A 13,020-nucleotide genomic window follows, 5' to 3' on the forward strand; every position below is an offset into this window, starting at 1 on the left:
AGAGAGGAGAGAGAGAGAGAGAGAGAGAGAGAGAGAGAGAGCATGAATAAGAGTGGGAAATGAGACAGAGAAAGACTGAGGGGCACGGGTTAAGGAGTGAAAGATGCAAATGCCTAGTAAAATTGCCATATGGATGTGAAATTTTTAAAGATTTGTAATCAGTGGAGGTTGAAAATTGTATAAAACAAAAACAAAATAATGATAGTAGTAATAACAGTAGATGGAATTGGTTGTATAGATATGTATGTTTGTGTAATGTCTTTGTGACAGGGAAGTTGCGATAACCAATTGTTGAAAACAGATGGTGGTTGCAGACAACGTATAATGTAGTATTAGTAGTTTCATGTGTGACATTTATTTCATATATTTTGTTAATTTTGAGATTTAATGTTCTGTTGGCAATGAAATCATAATAAGCAGTTCACTCTCAGAGTTTTGAGAAAGAATGCAGTATGACTGTGATATTCAAGATGTGGCTTTTTAACTACTGAAAGGGACCAATAGAAAACAGTGGAAGATGTATGTCTCTTAAATAAAGAAATCCAGCATTTTATATATTTTGTTAAGTTTTTTTACTGATATTAAAATAGTTTTCCTTTAACTGTACATGCCTTAGTAAAAAGAAGGCTGCAGTGGATGGTGTAGGTACGTGTGAGTTATAAAGGGAAGTCTGTGTGTCATAGAATTTGATTAAGTGTTGATGAATTTGTGTTGTTAAGAGGTTACTTCACCTAGTGTGAAGAGAATCTCATGTAAATTGTACCTCTGTCTGTCCACTTTTCTATTACAGAGTTCCTCAATAGCCACTTATTCTATAATTTATTGGAATATTGGAACACAGGGATGTAAAATCCAACTAACTCTAAACTAAACAGGTTTCAATTTTTCCGCTATGTAGACAGCTGACAATGTTCTGTGTAAAGTTATACAAATGCTTTGTTTGAAGTATTATATACAACAGCAGCTATGTACCACATGTAGACATAAAAATACATATTATTAACTGTTTATGATATTGTAACTTGGGAATATTGTCCTAATTTTATTTTTTGTTAATAGGAAAGATTTTGGCCAAATCATCACATTCATTCCAGTTGGAAGATGCTCCTGTTGACAATCCTTTTATAGTACAACAGTCAATTGATTATGATGAATGTACTTCTTCTGGTCCAGAAGTTTCAACTTTCCATCTGAAAGTCATTAGAAACTTTATAAGTTATGAAGAAAAAGAAAAAATAATTCGCTATGGAATGACAAGCAAAGTCACAATACCTGATGCAGGTAATATGTTCACAGAAGAATAAGTTACTACCAGTTAATTTGACGTGAGATAAAAGATGATGAAATTGTTACCCTCAAACAAATTAAAAATAATTAATCTTCTGTAGGGCATGTTAAAATACACTGAAATTTCTAAAATGCATGCATAAAATAATTTGGCAATATTTGCATTTTCAGTTGTCATTTGAAACATATTTTTTGGTTTTATAATTTCACATAATCAATTGTAACTTAATTTTTTAATTAATTCTTAAATATTGTGGTATTAGCACAGACCAACACATACAGTCTTGACACTCCTTGCTCATTTTTATTGTACAGTGCAACAGCAGCACTCCAAGAGGACAGAAAGCTATGGTTTGGAATACAATATTGGATTAGTGTAATTAGTATTGTTCATACTGATTTGTAACATAATTTTTATAGTAGGGATCATATGTAGTGCCATACAAATCTACAGTAAATAAAAAAATTACACCCTTGTTTTTTTCTTGAACTACTTAAGGGCCTTGGGAGGTGTGAAATAGTTCATTCCACAGCATTTTATTTACAGTTCTCTTGTAACTTAACAGATATTTGATGAAGAACGTTGTTTTCTTTTAAGAACAGAAAATGGCTAGTAAACAGCAGAAGGTCTGATATTTTGCAGAAAATTTCGATTTTCACAACAGCCAGTATTGCAATGATATATGTTAGACTGTGGTAGCAGTCCCAAACGTGAAAATTTATATTTGGTTCTTAAATCTTATAAGTGTTCAAATTGTATGCCAGACTGGGAATTGAGTACAGATTTGTACATAATGTGCAGTTTAATTTAAAGGCAGTTTCACTGCATCTTTTTTGTGCTTATTACTTTTCTCTGCCTGCACCTTAGTTTCTATTTTGTGTTCCAGTTTGATGATTCCAGATAGTTTATGAATAATGTAACTAGTAAAGCCCCAAAGTCATGTTACAGTAGAATGTGTGTATGTTTTCTCATTAGCATGATTTGTATTTCAGTGTTGCATATGTTTCACTTTTTATGTTTATTTAAGGTAAGGTAGACAAGGAAATTTTGTATGAACCATTACAGAAAGAATTAGGGTGGCTTAAAAAAACTGAACTTTTTATAAATATCAAAAAATTTGAGGTAGTCCATAGACACATCCCATAATAGGCATTAAATTACAGTCCTCATAACCAAAGGAAAGGGCAAAATTTAATATTAAGTGGGTGGTCTGGGGACAGGGTGGGAGGGGGAGTAGAAGATTGGTGGGCATAATATTCTAAAGAATGACTGCTACACAAACTGTTGTGGGCTCAAGGAGTGTCCCCTTTGCTGAAAATCTTGCCGTTGCTGAAAAGGACCAATAAAAATACCCTGGTGAGATGGTTGTGTGGGTTGGGGGAGTTGTTTGGGGAAGGAGACCAGACAGCGAGGTCATCGGTCTCATCGGATTGGGGAAGGAAGTCGGCCATGCCCTTTCAAAGGAACCATCCCGGCATTTGCCTGGAGCGATTTAGGGAAATCACGGAAAACCTAAATCAGGATGGCCGAACGCGGGATTGAACCGTTGTCCTCCTGAATGCGAGTCTAGTGTCTAACCACTGCGCCACCTCGCTCGGTGTTATGTGGGTTCTAGAACAACACACACACTCAATGAAAGTAACACAGAGTACTGAATAGCAAATTATATTACTCAACTTTGGTATCACTGGTTACAGCATTTGTAGAATGCGTGTTTAGCCTATCTATTCTTTGTTGACTATAGTTCCATGAACAAAAACTAACAGTACTCAGTTAAATCTCTAGGCAGGCAGTCTCTGTCCATATGCAAGAATTATATTCAATGTTCTGTTTCTACTGAAGATAATCACTGTCTGTTGGCCACTGTTTCTGTCTCACTTGATGACTTAAAGTGTTGAAGACATGGCAAATGTTCTGTAAGAACTCCCTAGCAAGACTCAGACTGACTTACAACTTGCAGCTGACAACTTCTGCTCATGCACAGTTACTTTAGCATGCATCTCTCTTCCTGGTGGCACCGCCACTCCAGGGGGCATGATTCTCACAAGCAGCATGATTGGTTTGTGCGCAGCAATTTTCCTGGTACTTCTGGTACTAACTGTCACAAATTATTTTTGTGTGGTATCTCAGTACACCATACACAGATGAAAAAAGAGATGCACAGGACACAGAAACCTGTAACAGAATGAAAGAGATGACATTTATACTCCCAGTAACAGGACACTTGCTATAGTCATTCTCAGAAATTTTTATTTGTAAGCCAGAATAGATTTACAGACAAAATGCTAAGTCATGTAAGGAAAAGGATGCTATTTCTTTTGTTATTTTAGTATATTGATTACTCACTGTATTTCCAATATTTGGTGACATTAAGAGCCTGGTTATCTGCTGTCAGCAGACCTGCACAACTATGAGGGGTACTGTCTTGTTCTTTACAAAACTTTTGGAATTTTTTCCTTCAGACAATATTTTCCATCAGTCCAGAATCACCTGCCACTATGAGACTCCAATCCAAGGTCAGTTTAGAGCTACCCTATGGAAAAAAGCAGTTATGGTTAGACAATATTTCTTCTTTTAGAGGGGCTCTGGGATTTTGATGTAGAGATAAGTAAGTGTGTATTAGGAAAACAAATGAAGTAGAATTAAATGAAAATGGAAAGAGAGCAGCCACTCATTTCTGTCCCTCACTTCTCTTGCACTTTGAGCTGTTCGTTATACCTACATGGATACACCACAAGGCCACCATACAGTGTATGGTGGAGGGGGCATTGTACTTGATCGGTGTCTGTTTGTCCTATTCCAATTGTGCATGGAGCAATGGAAAAATGACTCTCTTTATGCCTGAGTATACTTCCTAGTCTCTCTGGTATATCTGTAAATATACAGTGGAAGCAGATGAGTTGTTGCATGGTTTTCTCCTGAATGCCAGTTCTCTAAAAGTACCCCACAATGTGAGAACAGCACTGTTTTTCTTCCAAAGAAGCAGATGAGTTGTTGCATGGTTTTCTCCTGAATGCCAGTTCTCTAAAAGTACCCCACAATCTGAGAACAGCACTGTTTTTCTTCCAAAGATCCCCAATGAAGTATCTCTATTATACTTTCATAAGCTTTGTACTGATCTGTTGCAACCATAGTGGTGTGGTAATTTTTTCAATGCCAGCTATCATGTCTTCTTCGTAAGCACTCCAAATGATGAATCAGTAATTTAGGATTGGTTCCACTAGCATCTAATGTGGTTTCTTTACAAGTGCACTGCATTTCCTCAGACTTTTTCAACAAATTGAAGTCTGCCTTCCCTTCTACTGCATTTACATGTTTGGCCTTTTCCCTGTAGCTTTGTAGAAATACCGTCAGATATTTTCGTGCTGTGACAGGCATCAAAAGACTACCATTGATTTTGTAATTCAACATTGTCAGTTTTTTCTCTTTGTTATGGGGATTATCTTCTTTTTTTCACATTTTACATTTATTTATGATCAGCTGGAAATGATACTTCCATGTAGATGAAAAATGATCAGAGAATAAAAGTGCTTTCTGATAAAGTGTTTATGTGTACTGAGAATCTTAGCAGTTTTATAACAATTCCTTTGGCACACTTGATGTTATTTCAACTTCCGTTGAACATTCACCATCCAGTGCAATGTGCTGGGTTCATTAGTAAAAAAATTATTTGACATAATCACGTTTGTTAAGATACTCCATTTTATGAGACCTTTTGTTATCAGTTAGCAGTGTGGTACAGTTCTGAAAGCTTTTTGGAAATCTAGGAAGACAGACACTTATCAGTTCACCTGCGTTTATAATTTGTAAGATATCTTGCATGGAAGAAGTAGACAGTGATTCACACAGGTGACGATTCTCTTGAACTTACACTGATTCCTTGAAAGAAGCTTCTTTTTCTCCAAGGAAGCCCTAAGGTTCAAACTTTTAAGCTCAAGAAAACTGCAACAAATGGGCATCGATCTGCAATCCTATATGTCCATTCTTTTACTCATTTTATAAACAGAAATGACCTTAACTCTTTTGCAATCAGACAAAAGTACTAGTCACATTAGAAATTCCTTATAAATATGAATTGGTGGAGAGGCTACTTGAGCCACATACGAGGTATGAAAAAGTAACAAGACTGACAATGCTGCATGCTATCTGGCAACACTGTGTTGTTCTACTTGTGTTGACTGGTGTGTTCACCCCTTCCAGATGCTCAGTCCAAGTTCAATCTCTGTACAGTCATCACATTCATCACATGATTTTTGAGAATGGCATTGGCGAAGTTGTATTTTTGTTGTGTGTTACAAAAATGGAACAGTCAAATTTAGAGCAACATTATGCCATCAAGTTTTGTATTAGCTTGGGGAATCTGGAAGTGTGATCTTTGAAAGGTTTAAACAGAATTATGGGGAACATTCCTTGTCAAGAGCACAAGTTTTTTGCTGGCACAAATGATTTTTGGAAGCCCGAGAGCATGTCGAGGATGAACCTCACTCAGGCAGATCTTTGACTTCAAAAACCAATGAAAACATGGAATGGGTCTGTGTGTTCTTCTGAGATCAGACCAATGTTTAGCAATAAGGACCATTAAACACTTTCAAAGTTTGACTGAGGATTTGCACATGCGAAAGGTTTGCGCCAAAATGGTGTGGAAAAACCTCACAACTGAGCAGAAATAAGGTTGAAGAAATGTGTGCTTTGATTTTCTTAAGAGGATTGCCAGTGACAACAAATGGTTCAATTGTGTGATCACAGATGATGTATGAACCGAGGATTTTTGAATACGATCCGGAGACAAAGTGGCAAAGTGAAAAGTGGCACACTGAGTCATCTCCTCAACAAAACCAACTCAAATGTGCAAATCAAAACAATGCCGGGTTTGCTTTTTTGCCGTGTAAAAAGAATTTGTTCCTCCAAGACAGACTGTCAACCAATTGTTTTAGAACATTGTCCCTGAAAGGCTCAGGAAAAGGGTGAATTGAGAGAGAGAGAGAGAGAGTGAGTGAACATTACAGACAAGTGGATGCTGCATCACGACAATGCTCCCTGTCACACAGCCAGTTCCACCATCGAATTTTTGATGTCAGAAGGCATTCTTGTTGTTTGACAGCCCTCCCTCCCCCACACCTGATCTGAGTCCTTGTGACTTTCTTCATTTCCATAATTGAAAAATGTATTAAAAGGTCATCACTTTGGGACTCTGGAGAACATTCAAAAGATTGTGACCAACATGTTTATTAAAGGCCCCACCAGCTGAATCCTTTCAATGCTGCTACCAGGACTGGGTATGACTCTGTCAGTGTATAGCTGCTGAAGGGAACTACTTGGATGGGGACAATATTGTAGTTTGAAAAAAGTGAAAACTTTGGTAGATAAAAAAGTCAGTCTCATTACTTTACTCCCACTTCATATTCATTGCAAAACCTAATAAGAACTCTGTTCTTTTTGAGTTCTCTTAGCTGTTTTTAGTATCTGGAGCATCTATTTCAGTCTCTCTTATTTGTGAGTGTGTGATGTTATTGTATATTATTGTATTAATATCCTCGTATGTAAAGGTTATATCTGCCAACAAAGTTAGTGTCCAGACACTTAAGGCTGACACAGGAAATGTAACTGAAAATAGCAAACAAATTTTGAACTCCATTTTCAAATGTTCTCTTGCAAGGGAAGATACAGAATTAATGCTCTAATTTACTTCTCACACCACTGCAACTTAATGCTATAGATATTATGGTTGATGGCATTGAGAAACACTAAAACTGCTAAAATTAAATGAGACTGCAGGGTCCATGGGAGCCCTATTGGATTCTATATATACAGTGCAGCTGAAATAACTTCCATTTGAATAATAATATATTGTAGATCCCTTGAACAAAAATCTGTGCCCAGTGATTGGAAGAAAGGGCAGTTCAGGTTACACTTGTCTACAAGAATGGTAACAGAAGTGATCCACAAAGCTACAGTCCTAACTCATTAACATCTACTTTTGTACAATCCTATAACATATTCTGAGTTCAAATGAAATGAAGTATTTTGGGCAGAATCACTTTCTGGATGGCAAGCAGCATGGACTTAAACGTTGACCCAATGAGCTTTTTCACATGACATCCTGAAAGCTATTGATCAAGGCAATGAATTCAGTATTTTTTGGCTTTCAAAACACATTTTCCACAGCATCACACCAACAATTATTAACAAAAGTATGATTATATGGGCTATCAAACAAAATTTGTGGCTGGACTGAGGATTTCTTGGTAGGGAGGACTTGGATGGAGAGTCATTGATAGAAGTAATTTCATGAACTGGCTTTTGAATCATTTGCACATCTCATACAAGAATATTGTTGAAGTGTGTGGAACCCATACCAAGTAGAGCTAATAAAGGATATTGATTACATACAAAGAAGGGTAATGTTTATGGTTACAGGTTTGATTAACTCAGGAGAGAGCATCATAGAAATATTGAAAAACCTTAATTGATAGGCTATAAATTATCTGTTCTAGTAATTTGCCTTGGACTGCCTCATATCTGTTGTCTTGAATCACACTCCCACTATTAATGTGTTTGAGTGACATTTATTAAAGAACATACACTAAGCAGCAGTCCATAGTTTTCAATTCCTTCGTGTTTATTGAAATACAGTTTTACTTTTATGGTAATCAGCTTGTAATGTATTTTGCTTTTTGTATATGGAGCCTAAGTCTGCTGTTAATATTTTTAGTGGTGGACTTATGCCAAGAGATCAAATGTGGACCACACAGCTCATGCATTACTGTTGATGATATTTCACAATGTGTTTGTGATGCGGGGTGAGTACATTTTCATGGTATCTTTTAAATGATTATTTACTAAAGAATAACTCAATAATAAATGGTTCCTAGGATTTTATTTTTTTATGCTGTTCCATTGCAGTGCATCATGTAGTGTTTTACAGATATTCAAGTATATGTTTTTTGTAAGATGCACTTGCTGTGTGCCTCTGCAAAATAGATCTTGGTTAATAAGGCACACCTGCCATCAGTCAGGTCACACAAATATCTGTGAGAAACAATATGAAAGATATGAAGTTAGACAGTCACATAATTCCTGTTGTAGATCCAACAAATGACAATCTTTTAGTTACTGGTAGAGCACTGGGTCACTGTGGTTTGTCTGCATTGACACTGATTACAAAAGACTCGCAGAGCACCTAGTTAAATATTGTTTGACTGCATGGGATCAGTATAAGAGCAACTAACCGGGGCATCGAACATGAGCAGTGAAAATTGTGATTAAATTTTGAATGACACTTTTTTTTTAAAGAAAGAAGGGTCAGTAGTAATAATCAATAAAGGGCTGGTGTATGGAAGATCACTTCATTTTTATGTGGACTAACCAAATGTATTTCTCTTGCTGTTTTTCTGAGAAAGATCCAAACTGAATTGACAGTTGGTACTTATGTCATACAGTTCTGGTGTGCTTTAGTGTGGAATGTCAGATGTGTTGTGATGGATACTGTATCAGTTATAATGACTCCAGTGTTATGGAAATAGGTTGACTAACTTCCATAACCAGCATTTGTGATCTTATAAGTAGCCCAAGATTTGTCCTTGTGTTGTGGGATGCTAATATGCTATGCAACTACCTTTTATTTTTCTTTCCTCTTTTCTCCTTTTGCTTCTTCTACTTCCTAATTAAAGACTCCATATTATAGAAACATACTGCTATCAGTATTGTTGTATGCATTGGTAGATAGTTAATATAATGAAGTTTTAAATCTTATAGAAATTGTAGGGTGAAGAATATTGTAATTCTACTGGAACATTCCTGTTACAGTTATTTCCTGTAGTAAAATTCCACAGCCATTTAAAAATAATGATGAATTTTCGTAACTGCCAGAGATCTCATATATTTCACATATCATGAAAGAATGATAAAAGGGCTACTATAACATACCATATCTTATGTTTTTCATCACTGAATGAGTGTTTAAGTGTATTTTGGCTCTGTGGATTGCCCAGTAGTGGTGATTCACTTCATATGCAACAGATACCAGCGGCTCTACTTAAGTGATGGTGGAAGCACTTCACGGGAAGAGTGTGTTGATGTGAATGAATGTACCAGTGGAACACACAACTGTGCTCTCAATGCACAGTGTGTGAACAACCCAGGAAGTTTCTCCTGTCGCTGCAACCCTGGTTTCACAGGCGATGGTCGCACCTGTGACAGTAAGTACCGAGAAGCTTTTTAACCTCATTGATATAACAAATATTTTCCAGATGATAGTAAAAGAGTTAGTTTTCCAGGTACTCGCATAAGAAGGTAAGAAACCTTGACCGTAAAATGTAATGTGAATGTGTACATTCTCACTTTTTAAGCAGTGTCTCGTTGGGTGTTTGCTGCTTTTGCTTCAGTGTATATTTTGTTTCTTATATTAAATAACTCAGTAACAAGTGTAACAGCAAATACTAGGAACAAAAACTGCTAGAATATGTATGTTCTCACTTTTTAAGCAATATCTCATTGGCTAATTGCTGCTCTTGCTTCAGTGTATATTTTGTTCCTCATATTTAAATAACTAATTAAGAAGTGTAACAGCAAATACTACAAACAAAAACATCTAGAATTTTCCAGTATGGTAACACTTGTGCTATTATAGATGTTCATAATAACCAATTGACAATATATATAAAAGGAAATGTCCTGATTCATTGACTCATTATTGCCCAGCCCAAACCTCTATGGATAGAAACTCGAAATTTGGAGAGCGTGTTGACCTTACTGTAAGCGTTGTTTAAGAAAAGAGATTTTTTTGAAATTCTGTCCCTAAGGTGGTGAAATAGAGAATGAAAGGTTTTTTGAAAATATATTGCTATTAAGGCAATTTTGAAGCTAGAACTATGGAAATGACTATTTAGTTTCTCCGTCATAAATTAAAACAAGTACATGTTTCACTGTTTTTGGAAATTCAACATCTAAGGGGGTGAAGCAGGTGATCTAAATTTTTATTAAAATTTTTGTTGTATTAAAAAATAAAGATTGTTGATCTTATGCTGTAGGCCTCACTTAAGAAGGAATTTTAGTTTTGATTTTGATTCTCTCCTCATAATGGGGTGAAACAGAAGATAAAAGGTTTGTTGAAAATACATCGCTGTTAATCATCTAACAATGGGTGATTTTCTGATTTTACCATACAGATTTCTGGGATATTTTTGTATGATAATTAGATCAGTTGTAAGGATATAATTAAAAGAATGTAACAAGAAAACCAAAAACTTAATACAGAGTTGATTTCTAATTGACATTTAATATAAACAGGGTGCAAATCATGAAAATCACATTCAACAGGTACAATAAACTTATTGATAATTTTTCTGAGTGTTGTGTATCTTGAAGGAAGCTCGGGAATATTGTTACAAAACTCCTGGTGCAAGGAGGTATATATGCAGTAATGTGGGCGAGACTGGAGAATGTCTAAAACAGGATCTCCTATGTTCCAGACCAGAAAATAGTGACCTCTGATGTTCTAGAGTAACAGAAAAAGAATTTACAGGCAAAAACCAGTGTACAGTGTTTCATAGCAACAGAGAAATGACTTGTGAAAGGGGGTGGGGGGGGGGGGGGAGGAAGAAAAGGTTCCGTGCAATGTCCATGTCACCCACAGTTGAAAGGTTAAAGCAGTTTTGAAGCTAGAACTACAAAAATTGATATTTGTTTCTCAGTCAGAAATAAAAAAATATGTGCATAAGCATTTTTGTAAATTCAAACCCTAAGGGGCTGAAATAGTGGATGAAAGTTTTTTTTAAAAATAAAACAGTATTAAAACAATACTAAAGCATTTTTAAAGCTACATCTATGAAAATTAGTATATGACTTCTTGATTGGAAATGAAAAAATCTAGGTTTTATTGTTTTTGGGAATTCAACCCCTAAGGGGTTTTATGAAAATATCTTATTACCAAAGCAGAATTGCTTTTTGGTCAGAAGTACTTCCAGAAAAGACCATGCTTCTATGGCCTTAATTGGTGTGAAAAGTTTAGAAGGCATTTCAGTTTGTGAACTGAATCAAAGAAAGAATGCACAGAAAAAGAAACGGCTATTTAGCCCTTTTACAGCTTCTAACACCAAGAATCCTGCCTGCACGGATAGCTAACAGGGGTGAAGGTATTGTCTGCCAGGCCAGTAGATGGCTAACACAGCCCGATGACTGCTGTAGGCTAAGGCCACTACATGCCAATTGCTCGTTCCTGCACCCATAGAACCACTCTTCAATAATACTCTTTTTAAAATCAATATCACACTATATAGTCACAGTGGTTACACTTCATTATGACTATGAAAAAGAGTTTCAAACTAATCCGAGCTTTCTGTTACAAGTTTATTCTGGGCTGATAAAAAAATATTTTAGACAAACATTAAGAACTTTTTTATTTGTGATTGGAAATTTCTGTAATTTGAGATTTACACCACCTATAAATATATTCTCATACCATATTAAAATTTCATTAACACTGGATAAATACATTTCAAGATAATGCACATATTTTGCTGCACTGTTCATCTTTTGAAACATCTGATACATCAGTTCAGTAAGCAATTCATGCCCTTTCAGATTATGCATGTCTGTATCATGTGTACTTTGTAGATTAAGATATCAAATTGCATTTGTTTGCCATTACAAACTGTTTGGTGTTCCATGGGGCAGTTAGTGTTGTTTAGAAACTGCATATATTTTGCTGCACTGTTCATCTTTTAAAACATCTGATTGTCAGTACTATAGAACAATTGCTGCCCTTTCTGATTATATATGTTTGTACCATGTGTATCTTGCAGATTAGGAAGAGCGAAAATCTCATTCTGCAAATTTCATTTCTTTAGCCATGTCCTTCATTTGCTGTTAAGTGCAGCAGCAAAAGTTTATGAGAACTGCAAGTATTTTGTTGCACTGTTTGACATCTGATACGTCAGTTCATTAGGTAAATTCATGCCTTTCAGATTATATATATTTGTTTCTTTTGTCTTGTGTAGATTAGGAAATAAAACTGCATCTAACAGAATGACTCTTGAGCTGAAAGGAACCAGGAGCAGGTGAAATCTGTAGCACTTTCTGACAAAAGGTGCAGATAGTGACACCACTGGCAGAAATGTTGAAATGTGGACAACAGCAAGTCACCATTCTATAGTGTATATTTACCTGCTATCACGCCCATGCGTGCATGAATGCCTTTCGCTGTCTGGCCTTCTTACCAGCTGGGCTTAAATGAATGGCTGTAGCTGTCTGGCTGTTCTGTCTGTTGGATATACAAGTACACCCGTAGCCATCTGGATGCTCTACCTGCAGGGCAAACATGTATGCCCATAGCTGTAAAAGGGTTAATACCTTAATTTTTCAGTAGGCTTATATATATTTATATGATTATTTTTGTTGTAATTGCTACACAAACTAATCATTACTGATAACAAAATAGGTACCACGTTTAAATGTGATTTCATGTACATGAATATCCATTTGAGATGAGAAAAATCGCTACCAGGTGTAAGACTGGCGTTAATAACTATAGAACCACTTATCCAATTTGTCTCTTTCTTTTTTCAATTATGTAATATTAAATTAAACCTGTTGGAACACTTTAATCATGCATACTGGCAGCCATGTGAAGGGTCACAAACTTTTTTATAATGTTTAGATTAACACATGAACAATGGGCATAACTGCATACAAATAACAACTTTACAGACCATACAGTCTATTCAGGTGAAGCA

The 13,020-nt window shown here is 35.9% G+C and overlaps 1 protein-coding gene across 2 annotated transcripts in view; it reads left to right on the plus strand.

The window, feature by feature from the left end:
• Window positions 1-13,020, plus strand: part of LOC126195819 (nidogen) — a 342,884-nt gene that overhangs the window by 237,692 nt on the left and 92,172 nt on the right. For both annotated transcript variants that reach the window (XM_049934458.1, XM_049934459.1), the window contains exons 10-12: window positions 1,060-1,281; window positions 8,001-8,088; window positions 9,308-9,486. In XM_049934458.1, coding sequence (XP_049790415.1) covers window positions 1,060-1,281; window positions 8,001-8,088; window positions 9,308-9,486 — 489 coding nt within the window. The remainder of the gene's footprint in view (window positions 1-1,059; window positions 1,282-8,000; window positions 8,089-9,307; window positions 9,487-13,020) is intronic.

This window comes from Schistocerca nitens, chromosome 7 (genome assembly GCF_023898315.1).
Source record: "Schistocerca nitens isolate TAMUIC-IGC-003100 chromosome 7, iqSchNite1.1, whole genome shotgun sequence".
Lineage (NCBI taxonomy): Eukaryota > Metazoa > Arthropoda > Insecta > Orthoptera > Acrididae > Schistocerca > Schistocerca nitens.